The sequence below is a fragment of the Scyliorhinus torazame genome, chromosome 12, assembly GCF_047496885.1.
Source record: "Scyliorhinus torazame isolate Kashiwa2021f chromosome 12, sScyTor2.1, whole genome shotgun sequence".
Taxonomy (NCBI): Eukaryota; Metazoa; Chordata; class Chondrichthyes; order Carcharhiniformes; family Scyliorhinidae; genus Scyliorhinus; species Scyliorhinus torazame.
The window spans coordinates 68,918,254-68,942,138 of NC_092718.1; the positions used below are offsets into that span (position 1 = coordinate 68,918,254).

The following is a 23,885-nucleotide window of genomic DNA, read 5'->3' on the forward strand; positions in this document are numbered from 1 at the left end:
CACTGTCCCCATCAAACACTCCCGGGCAGGTACAGCATGGGGTTAGATACAGAGTAAAGCTCCCTCTGCACTGCTCGCAATCAAACACTCCCAGGACAGGTACAACATGGGGTTAGATACAGAGTGAAGCTCCCTCTACACCGTCTCCATCAAACACTCCCAGGACAGGTACAGCACGGGGTTAGATACAGAGTAAAGCTCCCTCTGCACTGTCCCCATCAAACACTCCCAGGACAGGTACAGCACGGGGTTAGATACAGAGTAAAGCTCCCTCTGCACTGTCCCCATCAAACACTCCCAGGACAGGTACAGCACAGGGTTAGATACAGAGTAAAGTTCCCTCTACACTGTCCCCATCAAGCTCTCCCAGGCAGGTACAGCACGGGGTTGGATACAGAATAAAGCTCCCTCTGCACTGTCCCCATCAAACACTCCCAGGACAGGTACAGCATGGGGTCAGATACAGAGTAAAGCTCCCTCTACACTGTCCCCATCAAACACTCCCAGGACAGGTACAGCACGGGGTTGGATACAGAGTAAAGTTCCCTCTACACCGTCCTCATCAAGCTCTCCCAGGCAGGTACAGCACGGGGTTGGATACAGAATAAAGCTCCCTCTGCACTGTCCCCATCAAACACTCCCAGGACAGGTACAGCATGGGGTCAGATACAGAGTAAAGCTCCCTCTACACTGTCCCCATCAAACACTCCCAGGACAGGTACAGCATAGGGTTAGATACAGAGTAAAGCTCCCTCTACACTGTCCCCATCAAGCTCTCCCAGACAGGTACAGCACGGGGTTGGATACAGAGTAAAGCTCCCTCTGCACTGTCCCCATCAACAAGTCCCAGGACAGGTACAGCACAGGGTTAGATAAAGAGTAAAGCTCCCTCTGCACTGTCCCCATCAAACACTCCCGGGCAAGTACAGCATGGGGTTAGATACAGAATAAAGCTCCCTCTGCACTGACCCCATCAAACATTCCCAGGACAGGTACAGCACGGGATTAGATACAGAGTAAAGCTCCCTCGACACTGTCCCCATCAAACACTCCCAGGCAGGTACAGCACGGGGTTAGATACAGAGTAAAGCTCCCTCTGCACTGTCCCCATCAAACACTCCCAGGGCAGGTACAGCACGGGATTAGATACAGAGTAAAGCTCCCTCGACACTGTCCCCATCAAACACTCCCAGGACAAGTACAGCACAGGGTTAGATACAGAGTAAAGCTCCCTCTACACTGTCCCCATCAAGCTCTCCCAGGCAGGTACAGCACGGGGTTGGATACAGAGTAAAGCTCCCTCTGCACTGTCCCCATCAAACACTCCCAGGACAGGTACAGCACAGGGTTAGATACAGAGTAAAGCTCCCTCTGCACTGTCCCCATCAAACACTCCCAGGACAGGTACAGCACGGGGTTAGATACAGAGTAAAGCTCACTCTACACTGTCCCCATTAAACACTCCCAGGGCAGGTACAGCACGGGGTTAGATACAGAGTAAAGCTCCCTCTGCACTGTCCCCATCAAACACTCCCAGGACAGGTACAGCACGGGGTTAGATACAGAGTAAAGCTCCCACTATACTGTCCCCATCAAACACTCCCGGGCATGTACAGCACGGGGTTAGATACAGAATAAAGCTCCCTCTGCGCTGTCCCCATCAAACACTCCTAGGACAGGTACAGCACGGGATTAGATACAGAGGTAAAGCTCCCTCTACACTATCCCCATCAAGCTCTCCCAGGCAGGTACAGCACGGGGTTGGATACAGAGTAAAGCTCCCTCTGCACTGTCCCCATCAAACATTCCCAGGACAGGTACAGCACGGGGTTATGTACAGAATAAAGCTCCCTCTGCACTGTCCCCATCAAACACTCCTAGGACAGGTACAGCACGGGATTAGATACAGAGTAAAGCTCCCTCTACACTATCCCCATCAAGCTCTCCCAGGCAGGTACAGCACGGGGTTGGATACAGAGTAAAGCTCCCTCTGCACTGTCCCCATCAAAACACTCCCAGGACAGGTACAGCACAGGGTTAGATACAGAGTAAATCTCCCTCTGCACTGTCCCCATCAAACACTCCCGGGCAGGTACAGCACAGGGTTAGATACAGAATAAAGCTCCCTCTGCACTGTCCCCATCAAACACTCCCAGGCAGGTACAGCACGGGGTTAGATACAGAGTAAAGCTCCCTCGACACTGTCCCCATCAAACACTCCCAGGACTGGTACAGCACAGGGTTAGATACAGAGTAAAGCTCCCTCTACACTGTCCCCATCAAGCTCTCCCAGGCAGGTACAGCACGGGGTTGGATACAGAGTAAAGCTCCCTCTGCACTGTCCCCATCAAGCTCTCCCAGGACAGGTACAGCACAGGGTTCGATACAGAGTAAAGCTCCCTCTGCACTGTCCCCATCAAACACTCCTAGGACAGGTACAGCACGGGATTAGATAGAGAGTAAAGCTCCCTCTACACTGTCCCCATCAAGCTCTCCCAGGCAGGTACAGCACGGGGTTGGATACAGAGTAAAGCTCCCTCTGCACTGTCCCCATCAAACACTCCCAGGACAGGTACAGCACAGGGTTAGATACAGAGTAAAGCTCCCTCTGCACTGTCCCCATCAAACACTCCCAGGACAGCTACAGCACAGGGTTAGATACAGAGTAAAGCTCCCTCTGCACTGTCCCCATCAAACACTCCCAGGACAGGTACAGCACAGGGTTAGGTACAGAGTAAAGCTCCCTCTGCACTGTCCCCATCAAACACTCCCGGGCAGGTACAGCACAGGGTTAGATACAGAATAAAGCTCCCTCTGCACTGTCCCCATCAAACATTCCCAGGACAGGTACAGCACGGGGTTATGTCCAGAGTAAAGCTCCCTCTGCACTGTCCCCATCAAACATTCCCAGGACAGGTACAGCACGCGGTTATGTACAGAATAAAGCTCCCTCTGCACTGTCCCCATCAAACATTCCCAGGACAGGTACAGCCCAGGGTTATGTACAGAGTAAAGCTCCCTCTACACTGTCCCCATTAAACACTCCCAGGGCAGGTACAGCACGGGGTTAGATACAGAGTAAAGCTCCCTCTGCACTGTCCCCATCAAACACTCCCAGGACAGGTACAGCACGGGGTTAGATACAGAGTAAAGCTCCCTCTGCACTGTCCCCATCAAACACTCCCGGGCAGGTACAGCACGGGGTTATGTACAGAATAAAGCTCCCTCTGCACTGTCCCCATCAAACACTCCCAGGACAGGAACAGCACGGGGTTAGATACAGAGTAAAGCTTCCTCTACACTGTCCCCATCAAACATTCCCAGGACAGGTACAGCACAGGGTTATGTACAGAATAAAGCTCCCTCTGCACTGTCCCCATCAAACACTCCCAGGACAGGAACAGCACGGGGTTAGATACAGAGTAAAGCTCGCTCGAACCTGTTCTGTTGGCTCGTGCTAATCCTGTCCTCACCATTGCTCTATTCCTGTTCTTACTCTAGTTGTGCTGTTGTGAGGACACTGGGAGAGGACCAGAATCAGGTCACACACAATGTGGAGACAGAGTGGGATTGGAGCACTGGTCCTCAGAGTGACTAGAGTGGGTGTCAATCCGTAATCTCCAGAGAGTGACCAGGAGAAATCTGCTCAGGGAGTGGGGACAGATTGTTCTGAAAGCTCCCCTACGATTGACGCCAAAGTTGTTCGTCCCAGTTTGCGGCAGGGGTTCTCTGGTGCCACACAGCATGAAACAGAGTTTTGACTTGAATGCCACGGAGGAGAGTCCAGTCCCTGATCTCTGGGCAGCATTGGGCGCTCTCTTACATCGAACAATGAGCTGGGCTCTTGCTGTAGCCACTGGTGGGATCCCGTTGTCTGCCGAGCATTCGTAACTTCCAGCATCTCCTCGCTTTGCTCCCGCAATAACAAGTTTAGTCGTTTCATTCAGGAAAACCTGGTCGCTGGGAGACACTTCCCATCCCTCACCCTGGGCAACAGGAGAAAAGAACCAATGGAGTTAAGAGCGGTCATAAAAAAAACCGAGGGCGCGATTTAACGGGAACATTTTGAAGGGCGCGATTTCCCGGCCTCGTTGCGCTCTCGGTCAAGCGAAATGAGGCCGGTGACAAGCGTGAGAGGCTGAAAATGAGAACCGCGCCAGGCGCCAAACAGTTTACGATGCAATCAGCCCGTCGGCAAAATTGGGATCTCGCCGTAGTGTGGTGAGAAACTAGTTATCACCACTTAAGCCCTATTTCCATACAATTAATGAGAGCCACCCCATATCCAACAGCCTCCTGTCATTCAGCGGCCTCCCCAGCAAGTGGCCACACTGGTGCAGATTAGTACTCCTTTTGAAAAACGTGGACCTGGCAGATGGGCTCGTGTGGGGAGCCGAGGAGGAGAGTAGCCATCTTTGCTCAGGCAAAAAGCATGGGGGCGCTGGGCTTCCTGCCCCTGTGCTCGGTGGGGGATGGGGTATCTCCGGCTGGGGGTGGAGGACCCTCCGCAGGGTTGGGCCGCAATGCGAGGGTGAGGGAGGAGCTAGGGGGGGAAACCCGGCGGCAACCGCACGCGGCACCACCATGCCAACCTCTGGATCGTGTGTACCAGTTCAAGGGACAACCTTTGTCCCTGTCCGTCTGCCCCACTGACCACCCATAACCCCCACCAACTGCTGAGGCCTCTGGCCGTGCAGCTGAAGGGTATTGCTAATAGGGAACTGGCAACCGTGGTTAGGTGAGCACTTCACACAACCCAAGTGGATCCCCGTGAGTGGGCGTGCCATGTAGCATGTGGGAGTCATTGCCCAGCATTCCAATCACGCCTTGATGCCAGGACCCTGTGCCTGAACACTGCGGGAGGCAACACCACATGCAGCAGCCAACCCTCGAACACCCAGGGGATGGGGCACAACTCCGGAGACATGCCCATGGCCGGAGGGTGGGTGAGTACCCTGGGGAGTGGGGGAGAGGGGATACCTGGAGAAACAGATTAAGGATTCTGAGGTCAGACTGCATTGCTGAAGGAAGTGACAGGCATCATAACTAATAGTGCACAAAGGTGTTTATTGTGTTTTACAATTCCCCACGTTCCTAATGGCCCTGGCCCTCCCCCACCCCCAAACCCCCTTTCCAACCCCCACACCCTCCCCTGGTGCCCTCAGTGATCCTCGATGTGCTTGGCCCTACGTCTAGGTGTGTCCCCAGGATGCATATCTGAGTTGGAGGCAGCCAGCTCTTTCCTCGTCCCGTGGCCTTCGATGCCCCTGGCGGGCAACCTCTGGGGCTCTGAGGCCAGAGGGCCCTGGCTCATTTATCAGCGGATCATGCACAGCCGTGCCGCCCTGTCCCGTGTATTGGCTCTGAGATGCGGCCTCATCAGAGGGGTGGCACTCAGGGGAGCTGATGATCACCATCACCAATTCCATGGGACGGGTACAGGTTGGTGCCCTCTTCGGCTTGGTGTCCATAGGGCCCTGGGGTTCAACTTGGGATGAGAGGGCTGCTGGTTCGAGCCCTGGCTGCCCCTGCATCATCTGCCAGCCTCGGCAGTTCCCCCATGGTCTGCACCATTGTGTCAACGCCCTCGGCGATGTTCCTCAGTGACTGGGACATGCTTTGCAGAGCCTCAGCAATGCCCACCTGCGACTGGGACAAGCTCCGCAGCGCCTCGGCCGTGCCCACCTGGGAGCGGGACATGTCCCGCGGAGCCTCACCAAGGTCAGCCTGCGGCTGGGTGACAACCCCCAGGAAGTCAGCCATTCTGCCTCGACCCTCAGCCATGGTCGTCACTGACTGCGCAACACCTTGGACACCTTCACTAATGGTGTCAACATAGTGCACCAGGCTCTCCACTGCGGTTACCACCTTAGCGGTGTTGGCCGCTGTGCCACTCATTGTCGACGACGTCTGCGTTCATAGCGTCTGGGATTCCTCCAAGTGTCTGTGGGTCTGCTGGAGTGACGCTGACATCTCCCTCGGAATGTCCCATCTGCACCCGAACATCTCCATCAGCTCCGGGAAAACCTCTTCCACAGGCTCACAATCAGGCTGGGACCCAGCTGGGTCCTGGGCTCCAGCAGACCTCCCACTGCTGTCTCACCTGGGGGTTCCTGCCTCCACCTGATCTACATCATCAGCAGTGTGGTGCTCACCAGATTGTGCCCCAGAAGCCTAACCGCTAACATGTCTCACCGAGATGTGTGTATTTGCGCTGGCGGAGGGTGGGGAGAACAGCTGTGACTATTACGGTGACATCCACGGAGCTCTCCTCTGAGGTGTTCTCGGAGTCAGGAGAGGAGGGCCACCCGGGATGGGCCAGCCCAGTCAGCTGGAGGAGCTGCGGGAGAATGGACATGTGGTCAGTGGGATGGATGGGTCAGGCGATCAGTAAGGCGATCAGTATTCACGTTTGACAGGTCCTCCGGGTAGAGCCTGGTGGTTCCTCAGCTCTGCGGCATCCGTCAGCCTCCACGTGAGTGACCGCCCTTTCCTCGGTCACCCCCCTCACCTCCAGGGCATGCTCCTCAAAGGAGTCCGATGTCCGGCATGCCACGGCCAATCTGGGCCCTCTCCCAGCAATTATGGAAGACCTTTTCCTGAGGAGACACAAAGAGGGCATCGTTCGCCACATGTGTGGTTCACAGTGGTGGGAGGCGGGAGTGTTGAGGAAGGGTTGGGTGGTGTGGGGGGTGTTGATGTGGGAGGGGTGGGTGTCACATAGAGAGTTGGGGGATGGATGCTCGCGTAGGGCGGAAAGGTCTCGGAGGGAGAGTGGGGGGGTGGGACGTGTCCACTCACTCGTGCTGCCCGGTGTAGATCATTGACCTTATTCCTGTACTGGAGGCCAGTCCTCTGGTCACACCCCCGGCACTCACAGCTGCCGCCACCTTGTCCCAGGCAGCACTGGCTGCCCTGTGGCTCACCCTCCGGGGCCCTCGGGGGACCAGGACATCCCTCCTCGCCTCCACCGCATCGAGGAGCCTCCCCAGGTCAGCATCCCCAAATCATGGGGCCGGTCTCCTGGGCGCCATTGTTGCAAGCGGGCTGGGGTTGGCTGAGCAAGTGCAGGTTAAGTGCTGTTCGACCTTGTTAGCGGGCGGTGGGGGGGGCGGGGGGGGGGGGGGACTGGCGAGCTTGGGGCCAGCGAATCAGTCGGTGAGCCTTCATTTGTGGCAAGAAGCCCGTGAGACCTCGTTAAGTGGGCCGATTAACGTTGAATAGCGTTGCCGGCCTCGCTGAGCCGAGCTCCGGGAAGCTCGCGGCAATTCCCGCTCGCTACAACACTTTGAAATCTATCTGGAGAATCACGCCTGAAGGTTTTGGGTGAGTTGGCAGGAGGTTTCTAGCCTTCTTTTGGGGTGAGATCCACACTGGCATTCACCCACATTTGAGCTTGGGAGTTTCTCCCCAGTCTAGCTCCCACTTAGGCCACGATTCTCTGGAAAGATTTCTCAGTGTGTATTCACTTGCCAGCCCCCCGCTAACAATGTCGAGCAGCACTGAAACAGCACTTGCTCAGCCAACCCCAGCCAGCTCAGAGCCATGCCGCTGAGATGCCCGGCCCCACAATTCGGGGACGTTGACCTGGAGAGGTTCCAAGAGGCCATCAAGGCCAAGAGGGGTGTCCTGTTCCCCTGAGGCTCCCAGAGGGTGAGCCACAGGGCAGCCAGTGCCGCCGGGGATGAGGTGGCGGCGGCCGGAAGCTTGGGGAGTGTGACCAGTAGGACTGGCCTCCAGCGTCGTAAGAAGGTCAACGACCTATACACTGGGCCGCACGGGTGAGTTGACACCAATGCCCCCTACCCCCCCCCCCCCAACACCGAGAACCTTCCACCCCGACGTGAGCATTCAACTCTCCATGCGACCCTCAACCCACCCTCCACCCCTCTCCTTTCACCCCCCTCTCCCTTCACCCCCCTCTCCCTTTACCCCCGCCAAGCCTCCCTTCACACTCCCTCCTATCACTGTGAACCACGTATGGGGCTAATGATGACCCCTCTGTGTTTCCGCAGGAGGAGCTCTCCCACAATTACCAGGAGAGGCCACAGACTGGTGGAGGCGTGCCGAACATACGGATCCTCACCACCTTGGAGGAATGGGCCCTGGAGGTGACTGAGGTGGTGGCTGAGGACAGATCGGTCAGCCCCACGGAGGTTGGCGGACGTCGCAGAGGTGAGTTGTTATTGCCATACAGACTGACCCATCCCTCCCACTGACCACATGTCCATTCTCCTGCAGGTCCTCCAGCCGACGGCACTGGCCCATCCCGGGTGGCTCCCTCTCCTGACTCCCAGGAGATCACCTCGGAGGGGAGCTCCGAGGAAGGCACAATCGAGGCATCACAGCTGTCAGCCCTGTTAAGTAATGGGTTAAGAGACACTCCAATTAGTTGTCTCATTTATGTTAAGTATCCAATAATTGACACTGATATGTAAAAGGGCTTCAGGTGGCCTTTGTGTCAGGTGATGTGATGATAGAGTTTTGTGCAGAGTCTGTTAAAGTGAAATAAAGGTGTTTGTAAAAGGAGAAGAACCTTTTGACTCTTTATACAACAGCAGCTAAACGTTTAACAAATGGTAGCAGAGGATGGTTGCTGTGTAAATGTGAAGGGTTGAAAGATACAACTTTTCCTGACCAGACCAAGGAGTGAGTGAGGAGAACAAAAAAGATGTGAGAAGAAAAAAAAGAATCCTTCAATTGTGCTGTATTGGACAATGGCTGCATATCTCCCGTGTGTGGAATTGACTGGTTAAAATGTTACCTGGACTCCTTGAATGCTGAAAATTGTAACAAGGTTAAGGAATTTGAAAGTTCCACAAGTTTCAGGTTTGGGGATGATAATACTCTGAAGTCGCTGAAAAGAGTGGTGAGCCCTTGAAATATTACCGGAGTGAATCATTTAATTAGCATGGATGTTGTATCAAGTGAGATACCTTTGCTTCTGAGCAGACCGTCGATGAAGAAAGCACACATGAAACTGGATATGGAACAGGATAAGGCAATAGTTTTTGGAAAGATGGTGGACTTACAATTTACACAGTCGGGACATTATTGTGTTCCATTACTGACAAATAATATTTCAAGTTGTTAAGGCTGTGTTCATGGCAGTTGAAAACGGGACTTTAGCTGATAAAAAGCTTCTTGTATTAAAACTGCATAGGCAATTTGTGCATCCGTCTCCTCAGAGGTTGAAAAATGTAATAAAGGTTGCAGGGGTAAGGGATGAAGATGATACTAAACTGATAGAACAGGTTAGTGATCGCTGTGAAGTTTGTAGGAAGTACAGAAGGACACCAGCACGACCGATAGTAACCCTACCTTTGGCCAGAGATTTTAATGACATTGTGGCCATGGACCTTAAGATCTGGGATAAAGCCAATAATATATTTATTTTGCATTTTGTAGATTTAGCAACCAGATTTTGTCACTCAACGATTGTACAAAGTAAAGAAAAGAGAGTAATTCTGGATCAAATCGTGGAAAAATGGACAAGGACAGGAATGGGCCCACCGGCAAAATTCCTTACGGACAATGGGGGAGATTTTGCTAATGATGAGTTTAGGGATGTGTGTGAAAACGTGAATATCACAGTTATGAATACGGCTGCGGAAAGCCCATTTAGTAATGGTGTGTGTGAAAGAAACCATGCGGTAATAGATGACATGCTCTGGAAAATGTTGGCAGATAGACCAAACTGCAAGCTAAATTCAGCTTTAGCATGGGCAGTACATGCAAAGAATTCATTGCAGATGGTTGGGGGCTATAGTCCCTATCAATTAGTGTTTGGTAGAAATCCTAAAATTCCGTCCATTTTAGATGACCAGCCTCCAGTTTGGGAAGGAATTACAATTAGCTCTGCTTTTGCTGAGCATTTAAATGCATTACATAGCAGTAGAAAAGCTTTTTTGGAAGCAGAAGTCTCTGAGAGAATTCGCAGAGCTTTAAGACATAATGTACGGCCATCAAATACCGTTTTTCAGCAAGAAGACATAGTGTACTATAAGAGAGACAGTTTTAATGAATGGAAAGGCCCAGGGAAGATCATAGGCATAGATGGCAAAACAATTATTTTGCAACATGGCAATCAAACTGTTAGGGTACATTCATCAAGGATAATGAGTACAGATTACAACTTTTCAAATTTAGACAGAGCAGACAGACATGACGAGGAACCAGAGTGATCTGGTACGCACATGTTACAGAACTATGAGGACCAGTTAACTGATATAGACAGGGTTTCTGTAGAGGAACGCAGATGAATTAGAACAGGCCATTTTTCCGAAAGGACAACTGCCAAAAGTTCAAAAGTGGAGGGCACAGAAACGCAGTGCCAGTTCAGATAGTACATTGGATACTGAACAGGTCTGCAGGAAAAAGTCGAGAACTATTGAAAGGACATCCCACAGTAGAAGGGAAAGATCAAGCAGTAGCAGTACAGAACGAGATACCAGGCAGGAGAGGGGACGTAGTTTATCAAGATCTCGGAACATGAGTAAGACTACAAATACTATTAGGAGTAGAAGCCCACATGCACATGAGATTTTGGTGGCTTCCAATAAATTAGATGAAAAAGTTATCAAAGATGCCAAACAGCAAGAACTGCATAGTTGGAGTGAATTTGGGGTATACACGGAAGTGCAGGATAGGGGACAAAGAGCTCTATTCCACAAATGGATTTGCACGGAAAAGGTTCTTCCGGATGGAACTTATAAGGCAAAGGTCAGACTTATGGCAAGGGGATGTGAAGAAAACTTAGAAGATCAGGCTTTAAGGGTCGATTCACTTATGGCACGAAAGGTTATTTTAAAGATCTTCTTGGCTCTATTAGTCACAAAGGCATGGGAATGCAAATCTATAGACATAAAAGCTGCCTTTTTGCAGGGGCATCAGCTCCAGAGAGACATTTTTCTCCATCCTCCTAAAGAAGCAGCTAACACAGAAGGGGTACTCTGGAAGTTGAACAAATGTGTATATGGATTGGATGATGCGTCTAGAGTCTGGTATTTTTCGGTTAGGTCAGTTTTGTTAAAGTTAGGGTGTTGCCAGTTGAAAGCAGATCTGGCAATGTTTTACTGGCACTATAAAGGAAATCTTTCTGGCATCTTTATGATCCATGCCGATGATTTTTTGTGGGGTGGGACTAGTGATTTCGATGCTATTGTAATCTCTGGTTTGAGGAAAGAATTCAGGGTTGGAAGTCAGGCTTCCGGTGCATTTAAATATATTGGACTGGAAATCGGACAGACTAAGTTAGGGGCAACTTTACGTCAGGAATCTTATTTGGAAAGCATCAGCCCAATAGCAATTAGCCGTGGCCGGGTTTCACAAAAAGACGCAATGGTTTCAAAGATAGAAAAATAGCAACTGCGAAGTTTAATTGGGCAACTGAATTGGTTCGGTCAGTGTTCTTCAAACTTTTTTTCCGGGGACCCATTTTCCCAACCGGCCAACCTTCGCGACCCAACCCGGCCGACCTTCGCGACCCACGCCGGCCGACCTTCGCAACCCACGCCGGCCGACCTGCGTGACCCACCATTTTCTCTTACCTTGTTTGCTGCCGACAAAAATGGAGGAAATGGTTTTGGGTCCCTTTGGCCCTCGTACACGCTCCTCCAATGGAACCTGTTGGATGAAGGTGAAGCCTTCCGGTGTCGGAAAGTATGGAGTCTCCATCTGTCCAAAGTACTGCATTTTTTTTCCTGTAAAATTTTATCAAATAAACCCCCCCGAACTTGTAAAAAAAAATGAAATGAATAAAATAAATGAAAAAAATAAAAATTAAATGAATAAAATAAATGAATAAAACCCCCCCGGAACTTGTAAAAAAAAAATGAATAAAATAAGTGAAAAACATTTTTTTAATGAATAAACCCCCCCCCCGAACTTGTAAAACAAAAAGCTGCGACCGTTAAAAAAAAGCGGCCGCACTGCGCGCCCGATCATCAGCACGCATGCGCATAGTTGTGCGCTTGCGCGCCGATGATCTGGCACGCATGCGCCGTGCGGCCGCATTTTGTTTATATTTTGTTCGTGGCCATTTGAAGGCCGCTTGCAGCCGGCTGCTGCGGCTGTTGCGCACAGATTTGCGCGATCGGGAGCGCGCAACGGACGGCTCCACGACCCTCCCGACACCCGCCTGTGACCCACCTGCGGGTCGCGCCCCTGAGTTTGACAATGCCTGGGTTAGGTAGACAGACTAGACCGGACGTGAGTTTGGATGTCTTAGAGTTGAGCACAAAAATGAATGATCCCAAAGTGGAAGACATAATAAGAGCAAATAAAGTGTTGGCCAAGCTAAAAATGCAGGAGTGCGTTTTGAGGTTCCCGGTTTTAGGTGACCTTAGGCACTTGAAACTCATAGTTTATAGTGACGCGTCCTATGCAAATTTATGTGATGGGGTTTCAAGCACGGGAGGTTTTATAATTTTCTTTTTGCGGAACAATGGTAAATGTTGCCCTCTTGTGTGGGAAACAAAGAAAATAAGAAGAGTGGTCAAAAGTACTTTGGCTGCTGAGACGTTAAGCCTTGTAGAGGCGGTGGATATGGCCTTTTATATATCTCAGATATTGACAGAAATTTGGGGATTAGGGGATTTGGGTAATATACCTATTGACTGTCACATTGACAATAAATCCCTGTGGTAAAATGTGCACTCTAAAAAAAGTGTCAATGAAAAAAGGTTAAGGATAGACATCACAAGTTTGAAACAGATGTTGGACAGAGGGGAAATAGCAAAAATTAAATGGGTCGACAGTAGCTATCAATTGTCAGACTGTTTTACAAAAAGAGAGGCTTGTTCACAGAAACGTTTGGATATTGTTAATGAAGGGCACCTGTTCCTGTGACTGTTTTTATTCTTTCAAAAAAAAAGAAGGGGGGAAATTGCGTGTGTGTTTTTGAGTTTCTTGTAATTTTGTTTTCACCTAATAATATTTTTTCTCCAAGGAAGGGAAGACGGTTAGGTAATGGTTTAAGAGACATTCCAATTAGTTGTCTCATTTAAGTTAAGCATAGAATTTACAGTGCAGAAGGAGGCCATTCAGCCCATTGAGTCTGCAGCGGCCCTTGGAAAGAGAACCCTACTCAAGCCCAAGCCTCCACCCTAACCCCGTAACCCAATAACCCCACTTAACATTTTAAGACACTAAGGGCAATTTAGCAAGGCCAATCCACCTAACCCGCACATCTTTAGACTGTGGGAGGAAACCGGAGCACCCGGAGGAAACCCACACAAACACAGGGAGAATGTGCAGAATCTGCACAGACAGTGACCCAAGCCGGGAATCGAACCTGGGGCCCTGGAGCTGTGAAGTTAACTATCCAATAATTGACACTGATATATAAAAGGGCTTCAGGTGGCCTTTGTGTCAGGTGGTGTGAAGATAGAGCTTTGTGCAGAGTCTGTTAAAGGGAAATAAAGGTGTATGTAAAAGGAGCAGTACCTTTTGACTCTTTATACAACTGCAGCTAAACGTCTAACGATCCCCACCGTCTGCCAGCACAGATACACCCACCTCGATGGGAAATGTTAGTGAACAGGCTTCTGGGGCCCAATCTGGTGAGCACCACACAGCTGCTGATGTACATCAGGTGGAGGCAGGAACCCCCAGGTGAGACTGAATTCGGAGGTCTGCTGGAGCCCAGGACCCAGCTGGGTCCCAGCCTGATGCTGAGCCTGTGGAAGAGGTCATCCCGGAGCTGAAGGAGACATTAGGGAGCAGCCAGAACATTCAGAGGGAGATGTCATGGACACTCCAGCAGGTCCACAGCCGATTGGAGGAATCGCAGAGGCTACAGGCACAGGGGATGTCGCCGGCAATGAGTGGCACCGACGCCAACACTGCTCGTGTGGCGACTACAGTGGAGAGCCTGGTGCACGACATCAGCACCCGAGTGCAGATGTCCAAGGCATCACGCAGTAGGTGATGGCCATGGCTGAGGGTTCTCAGCAGAATGACTGCCTCGCTAGGGGATGGGACCCAGTCCCAGGCTGACCTTGATGAAGTGTTGCGGGGCGCTGAGGCGCTGCATAGCTGGTCCCAGTCACAGGTGGGCATTGCCGAGGTGCTGCAGAGCATGTCCCAATCACTGAGGAGCATCGTTGAGAGCTCCAACACCTTGGTGTAGACATTGGGGAGATGCCAGAGTGGCAGAGCCAGATGATGCAGGGGCAGCTGGGGCTCGGGCCAGCTGCCCCTCCGTCCCAAAGTGAACCCCGGGGCCCTATTGGCACCGAGCGGGAGGAGGGGGCACTGGGTGCCAACCTGGTCCCATGAAGTGGGGATGGTGGCCACCAGCTCCTTCACGTTCCACCCCTCTGATGAGGCCGCGTCTCAAGGTCAGCACATGGGACAGGGTGGCGTCAACATGTTTGCAGGGCCATGCGGCCCCAGAGCCCCTAGAGGATGCCCGCCAGGGGCATTGAAGACTACGGGATGAGATAGGCAGCTGGCTGCCTCCACCTCAGACATACATCCTGGGGAGACGCCTCGACGTAGCAGTAGAGCAAGGAAGGTGAAACACATTGTGGATCACTGTGGGCACTAGGGGAGAGCGGGGGGTGGGGGGACAACGACATCTATGACACATTAAAAACCCTTGAGGACAACCAGTACGATGCCATTCCTGCCTCACCATTGGGAGCTGAACTGGCCGGCGTGACCGGTTCCTCAGAGACCGGACCACCATGTTGAAACGGCACCCTGGTTCTGATGTGAGCTTGAGGGTTCCCCATAACCCCCACATAACCCCCACCCACGGGAAATATCACACCCGGCACACATGCGGATTACCCCTTACCCCTCCCAAGTGAGGACACACTGCTGCGCATTTGCTGACGGCCCTCTCCCCCGTTTTTCAGACCTCCCCACACCCACTTCCAGGACCCTCACCCTTCATCCCACCCCAACCTTCCGGAGTTCCCTTCACCCCCACACGCTTCATAACCACCCCCCCCCCCCATCATTCTCTCTTTCATAGGCACAGCCCCCCTCAGGCCCTGGCCCTTGTCAGTGCCACCCCAGCACTCCGGCTCCCTGGCGCTGCCATCTTGATGGTGCCCCTGCCAGCCTGGCAGTGCCATCAAACCACCTGAATCTCGGTGCCCAGGTGGCTGATGGAGAGCCTGGGTGCCACCCTGCCCTGTCCTTGACCACCCAGCGGTCTCCAATGGCCTGGAAGACCACCCAGGTGGTGATACATCTGATCCACGTTTGTGTGGACCAGTTTTAAAAACCACCATGGCGACTCTCCCAGAGGTGGGCATAGTTCCAGGGCGCAAGGAGAATTGGGAGGCGACACATTTGCCTCATGGCTCCCTTAACTATTTGTATCTGGAACTCGCCCAGCAAGGGCGACATCACACGGGATCACGCGAGGCGTTCCGAGCATCACGAATCTCGCGAGAGGAATGGCCTCGCGCATCACCAAGTCGGGCATGACAAGGTCTTTCAATCGGACACCCAGTGAAGCACTCAGTAAAACACCTGTCAGCAGTCCCTTCTCATCAAGAGTCCTCTTTAAGGCTCAGGGCGCTGAATGGCCTCTTCCTGTTCCTGTCTCTGATGATCTGTTGTTTTCAGACTGGATATTCCAGTTCTTCGTGGTTAAGATGCGGACAACGTGATATTGTGGCGGGATGAATAATCCTTCACACTTACAGTCCTCCTCCATGTCACCATATTGCTGATCACAGGATTGGTGTCTGCGGTACAAATTAACTCGATACGTCCTCCCACGTCCACCTCTGCGGGGTCAGTCACATGAGATATTTGAGGCGAGTCTGAGGGTCAGAACAAAATTCAATTCCAACAGAGAGTACAGAATCTCAGTAACACAGCACAACACACACTGTTATTCTAACATTATACCCCCAACAGAGAGACCACCAGCTAGAACCTGAGAAAAACTCCTTACACACTGTCCCCATCAAACCCTAACAAGACAGGGACAGTACAAGGTTATATACAGAGTAAAGCTCCTTCTACACTGTCCCCATCAAACACGCCCAGGGCAGGTACAGCACAGGGTTATATACAGAGTAAAGCTCCTTCTACACTGTCCCCATCAAACACTCCCAGGACAGGTACAGCACGGGGTTATATACAGAGTAAAGCTCCCTCTACACTGTCCCCATCAAACACTCCCAGGACAGGTACAGTACGGGGTTATATACAGAGTAAAGCTCCTTCCATACTGTCCCCATCAAACACTCCCAGGGCAAGTACAGCACGGGGTTAGATAAAGAGTAAATCTCTCCTCCATTGAGCTCAGTCGCCTTTTTATAAATATATATATTTTTATAAATGACCTGGAGGAGGGTGTGGAAGGATGGGCGAATAAATTTGCAGATGACACTAAAGTCGGTGGAGTTGTGGACAGTGCGGAAGGATGTTATAAGTTACAGAGAGACATAGATAAGCTGCAGCGCTGGGCTGGGAGGTGGCAAATGGAGTTTAATGCAGAAAAGTGTGAGGGGTTTCATTTTGGAAGGAATAACAGGAAGACAGAGTACTGGGCTAATGGTATGAGTCTTGGTAGTGTGGATGAGCAGAGAGATCTCGGTGTCCATGTACGTATATCCCTGAAAGTTGCCACCCAGGTTGAGAGGGTTGTTAAGAAGGCGTATGGTGTGTTAGCTTTTATTGGTAGAGGGATTGAGTTTCAGAGCCATGAGGTTATGTTGCAGCTGTACAAAACTCTGGTGCGGCCGCATTTGGAGTATTGCGTGCAATTCTGGTCGCCGCATTATAGGAAGGATGTGAAAACATTGGAAAGGGTGCAGAGAAGATTTATCAGAATGTTGCCTGGTATGGAGGGAAGATCTTATGAGGGAAGGCTGAGGGACTTGAGGCTGTTTTCATTAGAGAGAAGAAGGTTAAGAGATGACTTAATTGAGGCATACAAGATGATCAGAGGATTAGATAGGGTGGACAGTGAGAGCCTTTTTCCTCGGATGGTTATGTCTGGCACGAGGGGACATAGCTTTAAATTGAGTGGAGATAGACATAGGAGAGATGTCAGAGGTAGGTTCTTTACTCAGAGAGTAGTAAGGGCGTGGAATGCCCTGCCTGCAACAGTAGTGGACTCGCCAACACTAAGGGCATTTAAATGGTCATTGGGTAAACATATGGACGATAAGGGAATAGTGTAGATGGGCTTTAGAGTGGTTTCATAGGTCGGCGCAACATCGAGGGCCGAAGGGCCTGTACTGCGCTGTTATGTTCTATGTTCACTCACATTTCACATCGAGTTTCAGCATCCTCTCGCTCCCTCCCTCTTCGTTTCTCACGTGGATCCTGTACAGTCCCGCATCATACCGGGTCAAATTCCAGATCTCCAACGAGCCATCCACTCTGAGGTGATGACGGGTCGGTCCATCTGGAAAAGGTACATTGAGCACAGGGCAATGAAATCCGGCCGCTCAGAATGTTCCGGAACTCTGGCACAATTAGCGAGGAAAGGATGAGGCCACCTGGGTGAACTCTGATTGCCTCCTCTCTCCGCATCAATGGCTCAGAACAGGAGCTGAATAACAGTGAGGAGAGTCACGCGTTGGAGAACAATCGACTGAATTCTCCACCTCGGGATGCTCCATTTTGCCGGCAGCCCAGGCGTTTCCCGACGGCGTGGGGCTGCCCCACAATGGGAGACCCCATTGACCAGCCGGAAAAACGGAACATCCTACTGGCGTGCTGAACCAGAAATCTGGTGCGGCGGGACAGAGCAACCCACCCAATGTTCCACAGAGGACAGTATGATGTTCCCCGGCAGGAGAGGCACCCGGAGAGGATAGCTGCCAATCTCCCGACATCATGTCTCAACATAGGAACAGGAGGAGGCCTTCAGCCCATCAAGGCAGCTCCATCATCCAATACGATCATTGGCTGACTGGTAATTTCACTGCCTCTTACACAAACTGCCCCCTTAACCCTTAACGTTATTGTTAATCAGGAATCTATAAATCTCTGCTTTAAACATACTCAGCGACTGAGCTCCCCTGATCCCCGTTTCCCCAATCTCTCTCAGAAAGACAGTACCACCATAACCAGAACGAGTCTGGTAAACCTTCCTCAATGGCAATAATGTCCTTTCTGAGGTAAGGAGATCAATCTGCACCGAATACTCCAGGTTCGATCCAACCGAGTTCCTCAACAATTGAATGTAGACCTTAGTAGGCCCTACTCAAATCCTCTTGCGATAAAGGCTAATGTGGCTGCACCTGCATGTTAGCCTTCAGTTACTTATGGACAAGGACACCCAGGTGCTTTTGGACACCTATTCAAACCAGGAGTTAACACATGGCATCCAGCATGAGATAGGCCATCAGATGAATGCGGCCATGTGAGGGGCCCACTCGTGCTGTGGACACCTGCCAGAAGGCCTCCAACAATCGACAGCTCTCAAGTAAACCAGAGCCCCAGGATATGAGCTGCTGAATGCTGTAGAGTTCAGGGGGTGGAGCTGGCCTGGCAGAGGGAAACGGAACAAGGCAGCAAAACCGAGAAGGCGAAGATTAGAGAAGAAACCAGAAAATCAAAAACATTTAAAAATGTCCCCTCCAGAGGCAGAAACCAGTAAGACTAGCTCTCCTGTCAACCAGGAATTGTCAGTGTGTGTGGAACACGTACCCCAGTGAGAGTCAGTGTGTGTGGAACCCGTACCCCAGTGAGAGTCAGTGTGTGTGGAACCCGTACCCCAGTGAGAGTCAGTGTGTGTGGAACCCCTACCCCAGTGAGAGTCTGTGTGTGTGGAACCCGTACCCCAGTGAGAGTCAGTGTGTGTGGAACCTGTACCCCAGTGAGAGTCAGTGTGTGTGGAACCTGTACCCCAGTGAGAGTCAGTGTGTGTGGAACCCGTACCCCAGTGAGAGTCTGTGTGTGTGTGCAACCCGTACCCCAGTGAGAGTCTGTGTGTGTGGAACCCGTACCCCAGTGAGAGTCAGTGTGTGTGGAACCCGTACCCCAGTGAGAGTCAGTGTGTGTGGAACCCGGACCCCAGTGACAGACAGTGTGTGTGGAACCCGGACCCCAGTGACAGACAGTGTGTGTGGAACCCGTACCCCAGTGAGAGTCAGTGTGTGTGGAACCCGTACCCCAGTGAGAGACAGTCTGTGTGGAACCCGGACCCCAGTGAGAGTCGGTGTGTGTGGAACCCGTACCCCAGTGAGAGTCAGTGTGTGTGGAACCCGTACCCCAGTGAGAGACAGTCTGTGTGGAACCCGGACCCCAGTGAGAGTCGGTGTGTGTGGAACCCGTACCCCAGTGAGAGTCAGTGTGTGTAACCAGTATCCCAGTGAGAGTCAGTGTGTGTGGAACCTTAACCCAGTGAGAGTCAGTGTGTGTGGAACCCAGACCCCAGTGAGAGTCAGTGGGTGTGGAACCCATACCCCAGTGAGAGTCAGTGTCTGTCGAACCCAGACCGCAGTGAGAGTCAGTGTGTGTGGAACCCAGACCCCAGTGAGAGTCAGTGTGTGTGGAACTCGTACCCCAGTGAGAGTCAGTGTGTGTGGACCCCGTTCCCCAGTGAGAGTCAGTCTGTGTGGAACCCGTACCCTAGTGAGAGACTGTGTGTGTGGAACCCATACCCCAGTGAGAGTCAGTGTGTGTGGAACCCGTACCCGAGTGAGAATCAATGTTTGTGGAACCCAAACCCCAGTGAGAGTCTGTGTGTGTGGAACACGTACCCCAGTGAGAGTCAGTGTGTGTGGAACCCAAACCCCAGTGAGAGTCAGTGTGTATGGAACCCGTACCCCTGTGAGAGTCAGTGTGTGTGGAACCCGTACCCCAGTGAGAGTCTGTGTGTGTGGAACACGTACCCCAGTGAGAGGCTGTGTGTGTGAAACACGTACCCCAGTGAGAGTCTGTTGGTGTGGAACCCGTACCCCAGTGAGAGTCAGTGTGTGTGGAACCCGTACCCCAGTGAGAGTCAGTGTGTGTGGAACCCGTATCCCAGTGAGAGTCAGTGTGTGTGGAACCTGTACCCCAGTGAGAGTCTGTGTGTGTTGAACACGTACCCCAGTGAGAGTCAGTGTGTGTGGAACCCGTACCCCAGTGAGAGTCAGTGTGTGTGGAACCCGTACCCCAGTGAGAGTCAGTGTGTGTGGAACCCGTATCCCAGTGAGAGTCAGTGTGTGTGGAACCTGTACGCCAGTGAGAGTCTATGTGTGTGGAACCTGTACCCCAGTGAGAGTCAGTGTGTGTGGAACCCGTATCCCAGTGAGAGTCAGTGTGTGTGCAACCTGTACCCCAGTGAGAGTCTGTGTGTGTTGAACATGTACCCCAGTGAGAGTCAGTGTGTGTGGAACCCATACACCAGTGAGAGTCAGTGTGTGTGGAACCCATACCCCAGTGAGAGTCAGTGAGTGTGGAACCCGTACCCCAGTGATGGTCAGTGTGTGTGGAACACGTACCCCAGTGAGAGTCAGTGTGTGTGGAATCCATACCCCAGTGAGAGTCAGTCTGTGTGGAACCCGTACCCCAGTGAGAGACTGTGTCTGTGGAACCCGTACCCCGGTGAGAGTCAGTGTGTGTGGAACCTGTACCTCAGTGAGAGTCAGCGTGTGTGGAACCCGTACCCCAGTGAGAGTCAGTTTATCTGGAACCCATACCCCAGTGAGAGTCAGTGTGTGTGGAACCCATACCCCAGTGAGAGTCAGTGTGTGTGGAACCCGTACACCAGTGAGAGACAGTGTGTGTGGAACCCGGACCCCAGTGACAGACAGTGTGTGTGGAAGCTGTACCCCAGTGAGAGTCAGTGTGTGTGGAACCCGTACCCCAGTGAGAGACAGTGTGTGTGGAACCCGGACCCCAGTGAGAGTCGGTGAGTGTGGAACCCCTACCCCAGTGAGAGTCAGTGTGTGTGGAACCCGCACCCCAGTGAGAGGCAGTGTGTGTGGAACCCGTACCCCAGTGAGAGTCAGTGTGTGTGGAACCCGCACCCCAGTGAGAGTCAGTGTGTGTGGAACCCGTACGCCAGTGAGAGTCTGTGTGTGTGGAACCCGTACCCCAGTGAGAATCAGTGTGTGTGGAACCCTAACCCAGTGAGAGTCAGTTTGTGTGGAACCCAAACCCAGTGAGAGTCAGTGTGTGTGGAACCCGTACCCCAGTGAGAGTCAGTGTGTGTAACCAGTATCCCAGTGAGAGTCAGTGTGTGTGGAACCTTAACCCAGTGAGAGTCAGTGTGTGTGGAACCCTAACCCAATGAGAGTCAGTGGGTGTGGAACCCAGACCCCAGTGAGAGTCAGTCTGTGTGGAACCCGTACCCTAGTGAGAGACTGTGTGTGTGGAACCCATAACCCAGTGAGAGTCAGTGTGTGTGGAATCCGTACCCCAGTGAGAGTCAGTGTGTGTGGAATCCGTACCCCAGAGAGAGTCATTGTGTGTGGAACCTGTACCCCAGTGAGAGTCAGTGTGTGTGGAACCCGTACTCCAGTGAGAGTCAGTGTGTGTGGAACCCGTACCCCAGTGAGAGTCAGTGTGTGTGGAATCCGTACCCCAGAGAGAGTCATTGTGTGTGGAACCCGTACCCCAGTGAGAGTCAGTTTGTGTGGAACCCAAACCCCAGTGAGAGTCTGTGTGTGTGGAACCCAGACCCCAGTGAGAGTCTGTGTGTGTGGAACCCAAACCCCAGTGAGAGTCTGTGTGTGTGGCACCGGTGTCCCAATGAGAGTCAGTGGGTGGAACCTGTACCCCAGTGAGAGTCAGTGTGTGTGGAACCCATACCCCAGTGAGAGTCTGTGCGTGTGGCACCGGTATCCCAGTGAGAGTCTGTGTGTGTGGAACCTGTACCCCAGTGAGAGTCAGTGTGTGTGGAACCCGTACCCCAATCAGAGTCAGTGTGTATGGAACCCGGACCCCTGTGAGAGTCAGTGTGTGTGGAACCCGTACCCCAGTGAGAGTCTGTGTGTGTGGAACACGTACCCCAGTGAGAGTCTGTGTGTCTGAAACACGTACTCCAGTGAGAGTCTGTTGGTGTGGAACCCGTACGCCAGTGAGAGTCAATGTGTGTGGAACCCGTACTCCAGTGAGAGTCAGTGTGTGTGGAACACGTATCCCAGTGAGAGTCAGTGTGTGTGGAACCTGTACCCCAGTGAGAGTGTGTGTGTGTTGGACACGTACCCCAGTGAGAGTCGGTGTGTGTGGAATCCGTACCCCAGTGAGAGTCAGTGTGTGTGGAACCCATACCCCAGTGAGAGTCAGTGAATGTGGAACCCATACCCCAGTGAGAGTCAGTGAGTGTGGAACCCGTACTCCAGTGAGAGTCAGTGTGTGTGGAACCCATACCCCAGTGAGAGTCAGTGTGTTTGGAACCCAGACCCCATTGAGAGTCAGTGTGTTTGGAACCCGTACCCCAGTGAGAGTCAGTGTGTGTGGGACCCGTACCCCAGTGAGAGTCAGTGTGTGTGGAACCCGGACCCCAGTAAGAGTCAGTGTGTGTGGAACCCGTACCCCAGTGAGAGTCAGTGTGTGTGGAACCCGTACCCCAGTGAGAGTCTGTGTGTGTGGGACCCGTACCCCAATGAGAGTCAGTGTGTGTGGAACCCGGACCCCAGGAAGAGTCAGTGTGTGAGGAACCCGTACCCCAGTGAGAGTCAGTGTGTGTGGAACCCATACCCCAGTGAGAGACTGTGTGTGTGGATCCCGTACCCCAGTGAGAGTCAGCGTGTGTGGAACCCGTACCCCAGTGAGAGTCTGTGTGTGTGGCACCGGTATCCCAGTGAGAGTCTGTGTGGGTGGAACCTGTACCCCCGTGAGAGTCAGTGTGTGTGGAACCCGTACCCCAATGAGAGTCAGTGTGTATGGAACCCGGACCCCTGTGAGAGTCAGTGTGTGTGGAACCCGTACCCCAGTGAGAGTCGGTGTGTGTGGAATCCGTACCCCAGTGAGAGTCAGTGTGTGTGGAACCCGTACCCCAGTGAGAGTCAGTGTGTGTGGAACCCGTATCCCAGTGAGAGTCAGTGTGTGTGGAACCTGTACCCCAGTGAGAGTCTGTGTGTGTTGAACACGTACCCAGAGTGAGAGTCAGCGTGTGTGGAACCCATACCCCAGTGAGAGTCAGTGTGTGTGGAACCCATACCCCAGTGAGAGTCAGTGAGTGTGGAACCCGTACTCCAGTGAGAGTCAGTGTGTGTGGAACCCATACCCCAGTGAGAGTCAGTGTGTTTGGAACCCAGACCCCAGTGAGAGTCAGTGTGTGTGGAACCCGTACCCCAGTGAGAGTCAGTGTGTGTGGGACCCGTACCCCAATGAGAGTCAGTGTGTGTGGAACCCGGACCCCAGTAAGAGTCAGTGTGTGAGGAACCCATACCCTAGTGAGAGTCAGTGTGTGTGGAACCTGTACCCCAGTGAGAGTCAGTGTGTGTGGAACCCATACCCCAGTGAGAGTCAGTGTGTGAGGAACCCGTACCCCAGTGAGAGTCTGTGTGTGTGGAACACGTACCCCAGTGAGAGTCTGTGTGTCTGAAACACGTACTCCAGTGAGAGTCTGTTGGTGTGGAACCCGTACGCCAGTGAGAGTCAATGTGTGTGGAACCCGTACTCCAGTGAGAGTCAGTGTGTGTGGAACACGTATCCCAGTGAGAGTCAGTGTGTGTGGAACCTGTACCCCAGTGAGATTGTGTGTGTGTTGGACACGTACCCCAGTGAGAGTCGGTGTGTGTGGAATCCGTACCCCAGTGAGAGTCAGTGTGTGTGGAACCCATATCCCAGTGAGAGTCAGTGAATGTGGAACCCATACCCCAGTGAGAGTCAGTGAGTGTGGAACCCGTACTCCAGTGAGAGTCAGTGTGTGTGGAACCCATACCCCAGTGAGAGTCAGTGTGTTTGGAACCCAGACCACAGTGAGAGTCAGTGTGTTTGGAACCCGTACCCCAGTGAGAGTC

General features: G+C 52.4%; 1 protein-coding gene across 1 annotated transcript in view; it reads right to left on the minus strand.

Annotated features, from left to right (window-relative positions):
* The window catches only part of LOC140387054 (nephrin-like), a 327,816-nt gene that overhangs the window by 44,537 nt on the left and 259,394 nt on the right, over positions 1-23,885 (minus strand). Inside the window, exons 6-8 of the mRNA XM_072470065.1 lie at positions 17,243-17,383; positions 15,664-15,785; positions 3,824-3,986 (exon numbers count right to left, since the gene is read on the minus strand). Of these exons, the coding sequence (XP_072326166.1) occupies positions 3,824-3,986; positions 15,664-15,785; positions 17,243-17,383 (426 nt within the window). The remainder of the gene's footprint in view (positions 1-3,823; positions 3,987-15,663; positions 15,786-17,242; positions 17,384-23,885) is intronic.